The sequence below is a fragment of the Triticum dicoccoides genome, chromosome 1A, assembly GCF_002162155.2.
Source record: "Triticum dicoccoides isolate Atlit2015 ecotype Zavitan chromosome 1A, WEW_v2.0, whole genome shotgun sequence".
Classification (NCBI taxonomy): domain Eukaryota; kingdom Viridiplantae; phylum Streptophyta; class Magnoliopsida; order Poales; family Poaceae; genus Triticum; species Triticum dicoccoides.
This window is the reverse complement of record NC_041380.1, coordinates 156,619-173,942: the sequence shown is the minus strand read 5'-3', so window position 1 is coordinate 173,942 and position 17,324 is coordinate 156,619. Positions and strand designations below refer to the sequence as shown.

Genomic DNA, 17,324 nt, shown 5'->3' with positions numbered 1-17,324 from the left:
CATAAGGGGGGGATGAGAGACAAGTGCTACCTCACGGATAATACTGCTCTAGCGTTCTTTGCCTCCTTTCGTCATCTCCCTACAACAAATGGGTTTTTGACAAAAACACGCACGCGACACGATGATCTGGACGGAACACAACGGGGTTTTGGGGTCAAGAAGACTATGAAGTTCCACCAGCACACGGGCGCCAAGACCAACTGGATCATGAACGCCTACTATTCATGGAATGACGGAAATTCATTTCTCCATGTATGTAAAATTGGGGTCGCATTCTACTCTTTTCGTTCCTAAATACAAGTCTTTTTAGGTATTTCAATATGGACTGCATACGAAGCAAAGTGAGTGAATCTACACTCTAAAATATGTCTATATACATTCGTATGTAGTTTGTATTGAAATCTCTCAAAAGACTTATATTTAGAAACAGATGGAGTAGCATGTAGTAATCCTCATAACGTATCATGTTAGTTCTTTGTGCCCAAAATCTTTCTAGTGGGATGTATTCCAAATGTTTAATCCGTCGCTTAATCGATGTAGGATGGTTTAGTCCTGTGCCATGTATTCGAGACAGACTCACCCGACTACCAAGACAACCCCAAATGCCTAGGATGCCATCGAGGAGCATGCAGTGGTAACTGAATAACATTATTTTTCTCTTGTATATATATGGGGTAGTACTATAGTTCAGAACTAGCACCTACTTAAATGAAATCTATTGATGTTTCCGTCTTGTTGGAAGAATTTCCTATGTTCTCTATTATTTTGTGGAGTTGTTAATCTGCTATGCATTTGCATCTACAATATTAGATAGCTTCTTCAGTTCTAGAAATCTTGTGTGCTATTTAAAATCCTGTTTGTGATGCAGGACACCACAATGATCACGAATTCGGAGCTCCAAGCGAGGACACTTCACTCAATTCACCACATCCAGGATCCAGGCCAATGCACTATTACCCGAAGCACCATTCTGACCCAAGATTAAAGTCTTACATTGAACAACTTGGAAACCTCTTGTTCAGTGACTCTGATCCTGACAACTCCGCAGGTAAGCTCGAGTTAGTCTCATACGTAGAGATCGATTGAGAAACTTAGCTAGAAAAACAGTACTGCATTTTTTTTATAAGAAGGTAGGCCACGGTCTACCTGCTTATATATTGCAAAACCAAACCCCAAGGTCTGAGAATTGTTCTGTGAACAAGCCTGTGGGACAGACTCTGCTCAAAATAATACTCTCTTTGTTTCATAATTTATATAAGAGCATTTTTTACACTGCATTAGTGTAAAAAATGCTCTTATATTATGGGACGGTGCAGTGTCAAAAATGCTTTTATATTATGGGACGGAGGAAATACAATCAAGGCATAAGCCATACAAGAGAAGCAGAAAAAACTAACAATATTATTACTGCATCTTATTAGGCTGACTCCTATGGTTTGAAATTGCTAGCTACTCCTATAGTCGAAGCTGGTGGAAGTAATAACATTGTCACATCCCTAGTTCTGACAATGCCTAGTGCATGCATTAGAGTGTTACATCATGTTTAAATTTCATTTAAACCTGAGATGGGGATTGACTAAGCCCTAGCACCAAATGAATTCAACTAGGGTCAAAATAAAACCTTTTTCATTGAACTCAAAATGTCCTCTAAAAATGTTCAACATTTCTGGTTTGAGGTGGAAGCATCTACCAAAAATGGTTTATATTTTTGCAGGACATATTTGGTCACTGAATTAAATCATATAGTATTTTCATTTGGGCATTTAAATGCTATTAAATATTTCAAATGCTCAAATAATCATAAACTAAAATGTTTACTGTTGGATATATTCTAAACAGTAGCCATGATTAGTTTCATGATTTTTGAAAGTGTCTGAGTATTTTTAATAAAGCCCTAAATTTACAGAATAATAGAAAACTGAGATAATTAGAAAAAGAGAGAGAGAGAGAAAGACCCGTACCTGGGCCACTTACCTGTAGCCGGCCCAGCTTCTGCGCGGCCCGTTACTGTGCAGCCCAGCTGCCAGTCATCTTCCTCCCCCTCGCCCCGAAGCAGCTGCGTGCTGGACGCACGCGCGCCGACGCCGGCCACCTCCTGCTTCGCCGTGGCAGCCTCCCCGACTTCCTCGCGACGCCACGGAGACGTCCCCGACCCCCTCTCACTTCTCCCTCGCTCTCGGGACCTCCCTCCCCCTCGCTCCTCTGTTTCCCCTCCCGCGACCGAGCGGAGCTCGCCGTCATCGTCGCCGTACCCATGGCCACCGGCCACCCCTAGCCTCGCCGATGCACCCAGGAGCTCCGCCTCGACCCCCTCTTCCTCCCCACCGATCCACAGCCCTCCGGAAGCCCTGCATCGCCGCCATCGCCGTCGTCTTCTACCTCGGACCCGCCGGCCATCTTCGTCAAATTCGCCGGCTCCGGACCGTCCCCGACCTCGCCGAGCATCTCTTCGTGACCGTGGTGAGCCCCCGGTCCTCTTCCCCCTAATCCCGCCTTCGTTTGCTTGCCGTAGCCGCCGCCCCCTTGCTCACCGTAGCCGTCGCCGCGCGGGCTCGTCGCCGGCGAAGCCCCGGTGACCAAATGGCCCCGCGCGTGCGTCCGTTGCACTCGCAACGACCCGTGGAGTAACGCTAGCGTGGCAGCTAGCTCGTTTGCAAGCCGCAGCGCTAACCCCGCACCCACCCGAGCTCCGACCGCCGCCTCGCTCGCCGCCGGCACCGATTCCGGCCGCCCCGAGCGCAACTGACTCCACCAAGAGCTTCGGCTCGTCCCCAGCTCCTCCTAGATGCCCTCCGCGGCCCATTTGGTCGCCGGAGTGGCCAAAACCACTCTCGCCGCCGCGTCGGGCTCGCCGGCGGCTAAACGCCGGCAGCCGACTTTGACTTTGACCACGGGTGGGCCCCGGTTGACTCTCCTGAGTCAATGACAGGTGGGGCCCAGCCCTGTTAACTATTAGGATTAGTTTAATTAATTTTAGTTAAGCTAATCACACTGACATGTGGGTCCCAGTGTCAGGTTTGACCTGGACCCGGTCTGTTGACCTGCTGAGGTCAGCATGACGCAATGATGACGCAGATAATCATTTTCTAAAATAATTCAGAAAATCCAGAAAATTGTATAAACTTCTAAAATTCATAGAAAATTAACCGTAACTCCAAATTAAATAAATTATATATGAAAAATTATCAGAAAAATTCAAGGAATCCATCTGTACCATTTTCATGCATGTTAGAACAACTTATAGCTGCTGCTTAGCACAAATCAATTAAATGGCATTTGAATAATCACATATGGAGTTTGAATTTGAATCTTATATTCAAACCAACTTCATTTAATCTGTTGCTAGTTGCATTAGCCCAAAACACATCCATTTTGCCATGTCATGATCATGCATCATATTGTGCATTGCATTGATCGTGTTTTTCTGTATTTGCCGGTAATTGTCCCCTCTCGATAGACGTGTACCGCCGATGTGATCGATGACACCGATGAAGAGCTATATTATCTTCAGAAGTGCCAGGCAAGCAAAACCCCCTTGTTCATTCCGATACAATCCTACTCTCTCGCTCCTGCTCTCTTTTAATGCATTAGGACAACACCGATTCATCTGTTACTTGCTGCGGTAGCTGAACCCCTTTATCCTTTGCATGACCTGTCATTCCACAGTAAATAGATGAAACCCACTAGCATGAGTAGGAGTTGTTTGAGCCCTGATGTGCCTACTCATTCATGCTTGTTTGTCATGCCTGCTACTGCTTAGAGTTGAGTCAGGTCTGATTTATCCGGGATGAATCAGAGGTGTGTGAACATGTCCTACGGTGTGTGAGCTAAGCGTGTGAACACGATTTGGTAAAGGTAGCGGTGAGAGGCCATGTAGGAGTACATGGTGGGTTGTCTCATTGCAGCCGTCCTCAGGAACTGAGTTCTGTGTTTGTGATCCATGATTCAGCTACTACCACGCATTGGGCCCGAAACCAATGGACCCTCTCGGCTTCTTAATCACCCTTGTTCTCTGTCCAGGAGTTGCAAGTAGTTTCTGGTGTTTGTAGTATGCTGGAGGCCGTGCGCAGCGCTGACCGTAGGGGTGGGCTGTGATGCGGTAGGCACGTGGCACGGTGTACCGGGCGCCCGTTTGGTGTCTCGGGAACCCTGTTCACATCGTTTGGGGCTGTGAGCGAAACTCCGGCCGGATCTCCTCATGGATGGAACCCGAATAGGCGATAAACCTGGACTAGAGACTTGAGTGTTTAGGTAGGCCGTGGCCGACACCCACGTTGGGCTTCCGCTTGAAGGTTGCCGAGTACATGTCGTGTAAACGGCGGTAAGTGGTGAGAGCGTGTGTGAAGAAGTACACCCCTGCAGGGTTAACATCATCTATTCGAATAGCCGTGTCCGCGGAAAAGGACTTCTGGGTTTCTTATATCAGTTCATAGACAAGTAAAAGTGGATACCTTAAAATACGCAAGATAAGCGTGAGTGCTATGGATGGCGTTCTCGTAGGGGGACGGGAGCGGATCCATAGTGGTGTATTGGTTGGTGAATATGTGGACTCGTGTGCGCCACTTCAAAAGAGTTACTTGCAGTCGTAGTTCAGGATAGCCACCGAGTCAAAGCTGGCTTGCTGCAGTCAAACCCCTCCACCCCCTTGTTGATAATGATGCATATGTAGATAGATCTGATGTAAGTCTTGCTGGGTACATTTGTACTCACGTTTGCCTATTTTATGTTTTTGCAGAGAGACTTCGGTCTCACTAGTAGTTCCACGTGGACTTCGATGTTTAGCTTGTTACCTCAGCTACGATCTTGTGCCCTCGGCAGGATCTGATAGATAGTCAGGCTTTTCAGCCTTTTTCAGTTATAGATGTCTGTACCCAGACATGATAGCTTCCGCTTGTGCTTTGATTTGTATGCTCTGAATGTTGGGTCGTGAGACCCCTGTTTGTATTATCTCGCTCCTCGGAGCCTATCAAGTAAATACTTGAGTCGTAGAGTCATGTTGTGATGCCATGTTGTATTTGCACATATCGAGCATATTGTGTGTATGTTATTGAAATGCTTGGTATGTGTGGGATCTGACTATCTAGTTGTTTATCTTTAGTAGCCTCTCTTACCGGGAAATGTCTCCTAGTGTTACCGCTGAGCCATGGTAGCTTGCTACTGCTCTGGAACACTTAGGCTGGCCGGCATGTGTCCTTCTTCGTTCCTGTGTCTGTCCCTTCGGGGAAATGTCATGCATTGAGTACCGGAGTCCTGTTAGCCCGCTACAGCCCGGTTTACCGGAGTCCTGCTAGCCCAGTGCTACAGCCCGGACCCACTTGCTGATGACCGACACGTTCGAAGCTGGGTCATGGATGCCTGTCCCTGTAAGTCTGTGCCACTTTGGGTTTACGACTAGTCATGTCAGCCCGGGCTCCTTATCATATGGATGCTAGCGACACTATCATATACGTGAGCCAAAAGGCGCAAACGGTCCTGGGCAAAGGTAAGGCGACACCCGTGGGGATACCGTGCGTGAGGCCGCAAAGTGATATGAGGTGTTACCGGCTAGATCAATGTGACATCGAGTCGGGGTCCTGACAGCGTTGGTATCAGAGCTTGACTGCCTGTAGGATTACCAAGCCAAACTGGTCGAAGTTGAGTCTAGACATTCTTTAGCTATGTAAGGGAATTGATTGTGGGATGGAACGTAAGGCTCTTTTTACTCCTTATACCTCATGGCCTTCTGATCTGAGTCATCATCTTCTCTTCTACGGGGATTAAGAACTAGGCTATCTCTTCTTTCTATTAGGATCACGTGTTACTAATCAGTGGACTTATAAGATTGTTGGATTTAAGTCTCAGTTCAGTTCCTACTACTTCCGTATGTTAATTGTTGATCTCGAAACCTTGATATTGTGCTTCTGAGTGGTTATGCCACCATTTTTGTGAATGTCTCAAATCTTTTCTGAGCATTTATAGCCGTTATGCTGTCCGAGTCATCCCAGGTTTCTAAGTAGTCTGATGCAATTGCAAATCCTTTCTTCCCGTTTCAATGTTCCCATGGGCCAGATTAACCACACTAATCAGTGAGTGGAGGTACTCCGTTACCTTGACATATATGTTGGAGATATTATTATGACCCTAGGTGTCTTAGGGGATCATCTAGTAATTTAGCAATGCTTTTGTATCCCCAGTGTGATGATTCTGGCCATTATTTTTGAAAGCATCCCGTGATGCTACTTAGTAATAGGTATTCTGTTCCTGGGTTCTTGAACCCGAGATTCACTCTACCTACTTCATGTTGATAGTAATTGCTAGTGCCTTTAGGATATTAGTAACCTTTGCGATAGTCCTTGAAGTCCGTGGTATCTTCTTCTTTCAAATACCATGAACTACTTATGGCAGAAGTTCCTCGTTGAACTGAAATATCACAACAGGATTATTCTTGATGAGTTCTCCATTATATTTTGTGACTCTGCCAGTTCTACCTTTCTGCATGGGTTATCCGGAAGAAATATGTTGATCTCGCTCGACATATTAATCTATGCATCCACAACTCAGAAAATTATATGTTCTCTTGAGTTGTCCCATCTTAGTTGTTTCTGACCCTCGCCTATCAATTGATAGTCAAGAGTATGCGTGCATTCGTTCGTCGATGCCTATTACCCTTGTGGTCCGCCAAGCCATTCTATTTCAAAATGAATAGGAGAAACAAACTCCAGAATCTCATCCATATCTAGGATTGGGTCAAAGCAATTGTATTCCGCAGATCAAAATGCCAATCCAGCTTCTGGTCTGTTCTACCTTGAAGTATTACCATCTTTATATCAGGAATATCATGGGAATTGCACACCATCTTATGAATTCTTGACGCAGTAATACTTCTGATCATCATTGATAATTTCTCGGTTTCCGTGTTATTGTAACCGGAATGCCGACAAATGAATCATGGCGTGTGAAATCAATACTGCTAGCAACTCCATTGCTTGGTAGTTAAATGGACGATAACCTCATTCTTAGCGTGTTGGTTATTGAATCGTCACCCTAAGGTTGATTGTGCTACCTAGTCCTTATTTCGGTGCACCCTTCGATTGATGAGTTAGGATCTTGTCAAGTCCTCACTCATTTGATCATATCGTCTTGCCCTCAAAAGCAAGATTGTTCTCGAGCTTAGTAACATACCGGTGGTTCGTGATTTTCTGAATGTCTTCTCAGAAGTATCACCAGGTCGTCACCTGACCGTTATGTTGAGCTCGTGATCAAGTTGGTTTCTTATGAACCACCTTCTCTCCAAGAATCGGTGTTAGATATCCCTGAGCTAGCTGGTTAAGCTAGACCACAACTTGGAGAGTTGGAAGATAAAAGCTTGTCTGACTTAGTTCGTTCCAAAGGGATATTCTTGTGTAGTGTGTGTTGAAGAAAGATGATATCTTCATCGGTTGGTCCCTGTGATCAGTTGCTGGACCTATTGTCTTATCAATCCTTTGATTGGAGTATGGGCTATCATCCAATCAAGTCAGAACCAACGATGTTCGTAATGTTGTCTTACTCGTGGTTTATCCTCGAGCATACACCGTTATATTTTTGGGTCTGACCAATGCTATCACCGTGTTCACTTAACTATGGAATTCCTTTTAAAAGGAAACCCAGATGAATTGTTGTTGAGCCCATTGACAACATCCTTATCTCCTCCATAATTTTGTTGGACAATAAGTTAGTGTTGGAAACTTTTGAAGCATTTGTTCATGCTAGCTCATGAAGCATATGTTCGGATGTAAGAAGTGACCCCCTCTAGTTCATGTGCATTTGATGCAAGTTGCCGCCGTGGACTCGAAAAAGTCAATGTTGCTTCCTCTGGAATCATCGCAAGTCAGTCATGCACACATGCGAAGTATTCTGTGGTCTGGAGACTTGCAACCTTCATTCCATATGTGTATCCTAGCACACCAAGCCACTGACTGATTTGTTCAAGGAGAAGGAGTACCTTCATAAGAGCTAATCCGGACTTATGTAAGGACTTCGATACCCTCGTTGATGGTTCCCCCTCCTGAACTCGGTAGTGTTTTATTATAAGACTATTATGTGGTCATGCTTGTCTGGGACAGCGTGTTCACATGTTTGTAGCAGAACCAGCTCATGTTTTGGAGCTTGCTATCGTAGTTCATTCCCCGAGAATCTCGCAACGTCATCTCGTCGATTCGTGTTGCAAACTTCCGTTTTTCTTCCTAGACTCGATGAGTCTGGAATATCCTGACACCAACCAGATCTGAATCTCAGGCAGATATAATGGTTGGAACATTTCCCAAGAACTATAATACTGGTCCCTCAATAACCGGTAAAGTGGATGTCATGGCCAACACACCCAGCCGGAAGACCTGTTATTATAATATCTTGATTGATGAAGTTGGCCACCTCCCCATAGGGATTTTGTAGGGTTTACTCCCTAGTTGCCCCTATGGATTTTTGTGTTCCCGAAGTCTGACCTTTTTACTTGATGTTTTAGATATCAAACCATATCTATGAATGGGTTACACTAGCACATCAAGGAGAACATTAGAAGCGGAGTGCTAAATGTCTCTCGGTCGATCATCCAGATTTTATTTCCTTGGGCCCGCCAAGGGTGAAATCTGAGAAGGTGTTATCTTCCTTTGCATCTGCATCCTCCATCACCATTCATCATGGTAGTAAGTTGTGTTACCGGACCCTTGACACGGATGTTGGTAAAACCTTGATGATTATGGAATTGCTCAAGTTCTTGAGAGCACGCTCAAGCGCTAGGTGTTATCGTCGACACTAACTGGAGTGCTCTCAGTTTCCTCGGCAATGCTATAAACATTCCAATAGTGGAATAACTCTCTATTGTTGGGTTCTTCCCCAGTTACCAGAATCATTCTCAGCATTGCATTTTGTTCCCAGCTTGCACCGCCAATGTGCCATTCTACCATGGATCTCTTCCATTTCCGGTGATAAGCAAAATCATCCATTACGTTGTCTTCAACAAGGTAATCCACATCATCCAAGTCCGAGTATGCCATTCTACAGACCCCCGCCAATCGATTGCTGTGATTTGCCTTCGGCTGATATAGAGAGTCTCAACAATCTCTATATCAAAGGTAATTCTTTTTGCCACATAAGATAATAATCTACGAATCACCCTCCTCCAGGATGTTTCGTCGTGGTATCATGGCAATTCAACTCCTCGCTATGTTGACAACCGATCATCACCTTCTTAAGTGTGGAATTGTTGTCCACCTAGTGAACCTTCGTCATCCGTTTCTTCCACCCCTCTCGATGTGTATCTCGTGTCTCAACCCGAGAAATGGTCCTATGTCTCATTCCGTGAGTTGTTCGATCTTCGAGAAGATCGACCCCTCTAGAGTTTCCTTTCCTCTTCTTGTCTTGATTAGTTGGAGTTCTCAGAGCAAAACGACAAGACAAAGATGGTGTTCAAATCAACGTTCATTTGAAGTACAACCTGGATCGTGAAGATTGTACTAGTTTGCGTTTCCCCTTCATCCTACCCTACGCTTGAATCTCGAGACGAGATTCTTGTTTAGTGGGGGTGAGTTGTCACATCCCTAGTTCTGACAATGCCTAGTGCATGCATTAGAGTGTTACATCATGTTTAAATTTCATTTAAACCTGAGATGGGGATTGACTAAGCCCTAGCACCAAATGAATTCAACTAGGGTCAAAATAAAACCTTTTTCATTGAACTCAAAATGTCCTCTAAAAATGTTCAACATTTCTGGTTTGAGGTGGAAGCATCTACCAAAAATGGTTTATAATTTTGCAGGACATATTTGGTCACTGAATTAAATCATATAGTATTTTCATTTGGGCATTTAAATGCTATTAAATATTTCAAATGCTCAAATAATCATAAACTAAAATGTTTACTGTTGGATATATTCTAAACAGTAGCCATGATTAGTTTCATGATTTTTGAAAGTGTCTGAGTATTTTTAATAAAGCCCTAAATTTACAGAATAATAGAAAACTGAGATAATTAAAACAGAAAGAGAGAGAGAGAGTTTTACCTGGGCCACTTACCGTAGCCGGCCCAGCTTCTGCGCGGCCCGTTACTGTGCAGCCCAGCTGCCAGTCATCTTCCTCCCCCTCGCCCCGAAGCAGCTGCGTGCTGGACGCACGCGCGCCGACGCCGGCCACCTCCTGCTTCGCCGTGGCAGCCTCCCCGACTTCCTCGCGACGCGACGGAGACGTCCTCGACCCCCTCTCACTTCTCCCTCGCTCTCTGGACCTCCCTGCCCCTCGCTCCTCTGTTTCCCCTCCCGCGACCGAGCGGAGCTCGCCGTCATCGTCGCCGTACCCATGGCCACCGGCCACCCCTAGCCTCGCCGATGCACCCAGGAGCTCCGCCTCGACCCCCTCTTCCTCCCCACCGATCCACAGCCCTCCGGAAGCCCTGCATCGCCGCCATCACCGTCGTCTTCTACCTCGGACCCGCCGGCCATCTTCGTCAAATTCGCCGGCTCCGGTGCTTCCCCGAGCACGCCGAAGCCACCCCTGCATCCGCCGTGAGCTCCTCTACCGACCCACCCTTCTCCCATGTCCATTAGCTCGTCGTATCCGTCGTTTCCGTCGAGACCGAGACCTCACCGGCGCCGGACTTGTCGCCGTCGTCGTTTTGGTTCACCTCCGTCCAAACCGAGCACGCAGACGTACTCAGAGCACTCCCAGGAGCCCGTAGCGCCCACCAACCCCTCCTCCCATGCACCATAGCGCCGAACCCGCCGTTGCCCGAACTCCGGCCGCCGCCACGAGCTCGACTCCGGCGAGCCCGCTCCACCCCAGCTCCTCCCACTTGCACTACCAGACGCGCGCGACCCCCAGCTACGCGTAGGACCAATCCGCCGTCCAAATGGTCGCCTGTGGGCGAAACCCGACGCGCTCCGCCGCCACTGACCTCGCCGGCGACGAGCCGTCGGCCTAACCCCGGTCTAGTTAACCACTAATGACCCAGCTAACCCTCCCCAGAGCCACTGACGTATGGGCCCCACGCCCTAACTAACCCAGGTTTTATCTGTGTTTAAATTAAACTAACCCCCACGGGCCCACAGGTCAGTTTGACCTGGCCACGTCACACGTTGACTGGCCCCACATGACAGAGTTGACTTGATGACGTGGCCTTTGACCCGGCCCCACCTGTCATTGACACTAACTAGCCCTGTGTCACTGACGTGTGGCCCCCACACGTCAGGTTTGACCGAGCCAGCCCAGTTGACCCTGCTGACGTCACTGTGACGTGGGGCTGATGCAATAAGTGTTTTCTGGATTTAATTTAATTCTGAAATTCTAGAAAATGCCTAAAACTTCTAAAAATCATAGAAATTCAACCGTAACTGCAAATTAAATAATTTATATATGAAAAATTATCAGAAAAATCCAAGGAATCCATCTGTACCATTTTCATGCATGTTAGAACAACTTATAGCTGCTGTATAGCACAAATCAATTAAATGGCATTTGAATAATCACATATGGAGTTTGAATTTGAATCTTGTATTCAAACCAACTTCATTTAATCTGTTGCTAGTTGCATTAGCTCAAAACACATTCATTTTGCCATGTCATGATCATGCATCATATTGTGCATTGCATTGATTGTGTTCCCTTCTGTGTTGCCGGTATTTGTCCCCTCTCGATAGACGTGATACCGATGATGTGATCGTTGACACTGATGAAGACTCAATATTATCTTCAGAAGTGCCAGGCAAGCAAAACCCCCTTGTTCATTCCGATAAAATCCCACTCTCTCGCTCCTGCTCTCTTTTACTGCATTAGGACAACACCGATTCATCTGTTACTTGCTGCGGTAGTTGAACCCCTTTATCCTTTGCATGACCTGTCATTGCCACAGTAAATAGATGAAACCCACTAGCATGAGTAGGAGTTGTTTGAGCCCTGTTGTGCCTACTCATTCATGCTTGTTTGTCATGCCTGCTACTGCTTAGAGTCGAGTCAGGTCTGATTCATCCGGGATGAATCAGAGGTGTGTGAACATGTCCTACGGTGTGTGAGCTAAGCGTGTGAACACGATTTGGTAAAGGTAGCGGTGAGAGGCCATGTAGGAGTACATGGTGGGTTGTCTCATTGCAGCCGTCCTCAGGAACTGAGTTCTGTGTTTGTGATCCATGATTCAGCTACTACCATGCATTGGGCCCGAAACCAATGGACCCTCTCGGCTTCTTAATCACCCTTGTTCTCTGTCCAGGAGTTGCAAGTAGTTTCTGGTGTTTGTAGTATGCTGGAGGCCGTGCGCAGCGCTGACCGTAGGGGTGGGCTGTGATGCGGTAGGCACGTGGCACGGTGTACCGGGCGCCCGTTTGGTGTCTCGGGAACCCTGTTCACATCGTTTGGGGCTGTGAGCGAAACTCCGGCCGGATCTCCTCATGGATGGAACCCAAATAGGCGATAAACCTGGACTAGAGACTTGAGTGTTTAGGTAGGCCGTGGCCGACACCCACGTTGGGCTTCCGCTTGAAGGTTGCCGAGTACATGTCGTGTAAACGGCGGTAAGTGGTGAGAGCGTGTGTGAAGAAGTACACCCCTGCAGGGTTAACATCATCTATTCGAATAGCCGTGTCCGCGGAAAAGGACTTCTGGGTTGCTTATATCAGTTCATAGACAAGTGAAAGTGGATACCTTAAAATACGCAAGATAAGCGTGAGTGCTATGGATGGCGTTCTCGTAGGGGGACGGGAGCGGATCCATAGTGGTGTATTGGTTGGTGAATATGTGGACTCGTGTGCGCCACTTCAAAAGAGTTACTTGCAGTCGTAGTTCAGGATAGCCACCGAGTCAAAGCTGGCTTGCTGCAGTCAAACCCCTCCACCCCCTTGTTGATAATGATGCATATGTAGATAGATCTGATGTAAGTCTTGCTGGGTACATTTGTACTCACGTTTGCCTATTTTATGTTTTTGCAGAGAGACTTCGGTCTCACTAGTAGTTCCACGTGGACTTCGACGTTTAGCTTGTTACCTCAGCTACGATCTTGTGCCCTCGGCAGGATCTGATAGATAGTCAGGCTTTTCAGCCTTTTTCAGTTATAGATGTCTGTACCCAGACATGATAGCTTCCGCTTGTGCTTTGATTTGTATGCTCTGAATGTTGGGTCGTGAGACCCCTGTTTGTATTATCTCGCTCCTCGGAGCCTATCAAGTAAATACTTGAGTCGTAGAGTCATGTTGTGATGCCATGTTGTATTTGCACATATCGAGCATATTGTGTGTATGTTATTGAAATGCTTGGTATGTGTGGGATCTGACTATCTAGTTGTTTATCTTTAGTAGCCTCTCTTACCGGGAAATGTCTCCTAGTGTTACCGCTGAGCCATGGTAGCTTGCTACTGCTCTGGAACACTTAGGCTGGCCGGCATGTGTCCTTCTTCGTTCCTGTGTCTGTCCCTTCGGGGAAATGTCACGCTTTGAGTACAGGAGTCCTGTTAGCCCGCTACAGCCCGGTTTACCGGAGTCCTGCTAGCCCAGTGCTACAGCCCGGACCCACTTGCTGATGACCGACACGTTCGAAGCTGGGTCATGGATGCCTGTCCCTGTAAGTCTGTGCCACTTTGGGTTTACGACTAGTCATGTCAGCCCGGGCTCCTTATCATATGGATGCTAGCGACACTATCATATACGTGAGCCAAAAGGCGCAAACGGTCCCGGGCAAAGGTAAGGCGACACCCGTGGGGATACCGTGCGTGAGGCCGCAAAGTGATATGAGGTGTTACCGGCTAGATCGATGTGACATCGAGTCGGGGTCCTGACAGTGTTGGTATAGAGGCCATGTAGGAGTACATGGTGGGTTGTCTCATTGAAGCCGTCCTCAGGAACTGAGTTCTGTGTTTGTGATCCATGATTCAGCTACTACCATACATTGGGCCCTGAAATATGACCCCGCTCGACTTCTTATTCACCCTAGTCCTCTGTCCAGGAGTTGCAAGTAGTTTCTGGTGTTTGTAGCTTACTGGAGGCCGTGGACAGCGCTGACCGTAGGGGTGGGCTGTGATGCGGTAGGTACGTGGCACGGTGTACCGGATGCCCGTTTGGTATCTCGGGAACCCTGTTCACATCGTTTGGGGCTGTGAGCGAAACTCCGGCCGGATCTCCTCATGGATGGAACCCGAATAGGCGATAAACCTGGACTAGAGACTTGAGTGTTTAGGTAGGTCGTGGTCTACACCCACGTCGGCTTTCGCTTGAAGTCTGCCGAGCACATGTCGTGTGCAGACGCTAAGTGGTGGAAACATGTATGAAGAAGTACACCCCTGCAGGGTTAACATCATCTATTCGAATAGCCGTGTCCGCGGAAAAGGACTTCTGGGTTGCTTATATCAGTTCATAGACAAGTGAAAGTGGATACTCTAAAATAAGCAAGATAAGCGTGAGTGCTATGGATGGCGTTCTCGTAGGGAGACGGGAGCGGATCCATAGTGGTGTATTGATATGGTGAATATGTGGACTCGTGTGCGCCACCTCAAAAGAGTTACTTGCAGTCGTAGTTCAGGATAGCCACCGAGTCAAAGCTGGCTTGCTGCAGTCAAACTCCACCATCCCCTTTGTTGATAATGATGCATGTGTAGATAGATCTGATGTAAGTCTTGCTGGGTACATTTGTACTCACGTTTGCCTATTTTATGTTTTGCAGAGAGACTTCAGTCTCACTAGTAGTTCCACGTGGACTTCGACGTTTAGCTTGATACCTCAGCTACGATCTTGTGCCCTCGGCAGGATCTGATAGATAGTCAGGCTTCTCAGCCTTTTTCATTTATAGATGTCTGTACCCAGACATGATAGCTTCCGCTTGTGCTTTGACTTGTATGCTCTGAGTGTTGGGTCATGAGACCCCTGTTGTAATATCTTGCTCCTCGGAGCCTATTGAATAGACTACTTGAGTCGTAGAGTCATTTTGTGATGCCATGTTGTATTGCACATATCGAGCATATTGTGTGTATGTTATTGAAATGCTTGGTATGTGTGGGATCTGACTACCTAGTTGTTTATCTTTAGTAGCCTCTCTTACCGGGAAATGTCTCCTAGTGTTACCGCTGAGCCATGGTAGCTTGCTACTGCTCTGGAACACTTAGGCTGGCCGGCATGTGTCCTTCTTCGTTCCTGTGTCTGTCCCTTCGGGGAAATGTCACGCATTGAGTACCGGAGTCCTGTTAGCCCGCTACAGCCCGGTTTACCGGAGTCCTGCTAGCCCAGTGCTACAGCCCGGACCCACTTGCTGATGACCGACACGTTCGAAGCTGGGTCATGGATGCCTGTCCCTGTAAGTCTGTGCCACTTTGGGTTTACGACTAGTCATGTCAGCCCGGGCTCCTTATCATATGGATGCTAGCGACACTATCATATACGTGAGCCAAAAGGCGCAAACGGTCCCGGGCAAAGATAAGGCGACACCCGTGGGGATACCGTGCGTGAGGCCGCAAAGTGATATGAGGTGTTACCGGCTAGATCAATGTGACATCGAGTCAGGGTCCTGACAAACATATCTTTCTTTTCCTTTCTCATTGGGATCGCTAGATACGGGAAACTGTGGTGCAGGAAGAGGCGACCCTCCAATCACTGACTATGGGCAGTCGAGAAAGCGCAAAAAGATCTCAGATGTTTGGGATTACTTCACCAAGATATATGCGCTCGACATCAACGGGAAGGTTTTGACATTTGCGGCTTGCAACCACTGCTGCAAGATACTGACTGGCAGTTCGAAGGGTGGCACCACACACCTTGCAAGGCACACGTGCCCATGCAAGTTCAAACCAGTAGCAGCTGGCAGAAATGCCGAGGACTCCGGCGGCAACCCCAATGTCCTATTGTCCTAAGTTCTTGATCTGGTCATTTCCTTAGGAATGCTTCTAGTACTATAAATCGAGAGTATTTTCAAAGTTTGAAACTTCTTAAGAATCGTGGCTAGCTATAGAAATAAGATAGCTTAGTAGTTGCTCTGTGTGGATCACCGTCGCCCTGTTCTCTTTCTTTCTCTTTTTACTCCGCCTAGGCACAACTTTGGCCCGTTGTGATCATTTATGTGGGTGCTTTGTTATTGGTTGTGTGCATCCTAATCATGCACAAGCCGAGTGTATGTTTATTATGTTTGTATTTCACTGATGTACAATATAAGCCAATAAAAACACTCTTTATCAAAAGGGGAGTAAGATATACTGAAGGGTATCAATGGCATGTTTTGCTGCGGTCATGCAGGGTGAGGTAAAGCATATTAATCTAGTAAGCAATAAAATTGGTTACAATTCAGATATGTTATCAGCCAAAATAACTTATGACATGAAGTGAAACAAAAATAAATATTTGGAGCGTAATATCTTGCTAAAAAGGTGTACACTACATTTGAACAGAATTTCACAAACAACTAACCTTGTTGGAAACTCGGAGATCAACTCCTCCAACCTCGATATCGCACATTAGTGTTTATCTACATGGGTCTGTTCAACTCCTCCAACCTCGACCCACACAAACCTGCAGCGTGTGATCTACGCCCGCACTACTACTAAATAACAGTAGCGCGGCCTATTGATAACACCACACTACTGTTAATCTTCTACCTATAAGGCATTTCCTAGTAGTGTATGCAAGTAACGGGTTAAGAACCTATGTGATGTTAGATAAACAAATATCAAGCCTATATAATGTTGGCCTTGGAATATTAAGCTGTTGGTTAAGTTATCGAAGTACAACTATGTTAGTGAGCTAGCTTATTCCCTTTTCCCTATTCGGCTCTTAAAGGCATCTCCAGCCGTTGGCCCCCCAGGGGGCGTCCAAAAGCGCCGCCTGGGGGTGAGCCGGCACAAAAAATGGCCCTGGGGCGAGTCGGTCCCCAGCCGTCGGCCACAGGGCCGCCCCCAGGCGCGTATTAAAAAACAAAAAAAAAGAAAGTTCGGCGAAGTTATGATAAAACTAGTTAAATTTTGGCCAAACATGGAAAATTTCGGCGAAATTCGTCCAAACATTATATTAACCTAATCTAAAAAAAGAAAGGGGGAAGTCGTCGCCGCCATCGTCGTCGTCGGCCTTCTCCTCCTTGACGCGGGCGCCCCTGCTGGACCCCTGCCCGGCGTCGCCATGGCGAACAGGCGGCGGCGCGTCGTCGTCGTCGCTGCTGTCGCAATGGACGACGACCCCGCCTTCCTCGAGGCCGCGTTGGCGCTCCTCAAAGCGGCATAGGGCGGCGCGCTGGCGCTCCTTCTCCTTCTCGCGGCGCGCCTTCTCCATCGCAATGGAGTCCTGGCGCGCCCATTCGAGGGCGGCGTCGCCGTCGTCGGCGAACTCGGCCTTCACCGGCGCCAGACCCGGCTCCGT

General features: G+C 47.3%; 1 protein-coding gene across 1 annotated transcript; it reads left to right on the top strand.

Moving 5' to 3' along the window:
* The first annotated feature begins 513 nt into the window (after window positions 1-513).
* On the top strand, window positions 514-16,050 carry LOC119349877. The gene is made up of 3 exons (XM_037620165.1): window positions 514-634; window positions 869-1,048; window positions 15,534-16,050. The coding sequence occupies exons 2-3, from the start codon at window positions 946-948 to the stop codon at window positions 15,830-15,832; spliced, it is 402 nt and encodes a 133-aa protein (XP_037476062.1). The 5' UTR covers window positions 514-634; window positions 869-945; the 3' UTR covers window positions 15,833-16,050.
* The last annotated feature ends 1,274 nt before the right edge of the window (window positions 16,051-17,324 follow it).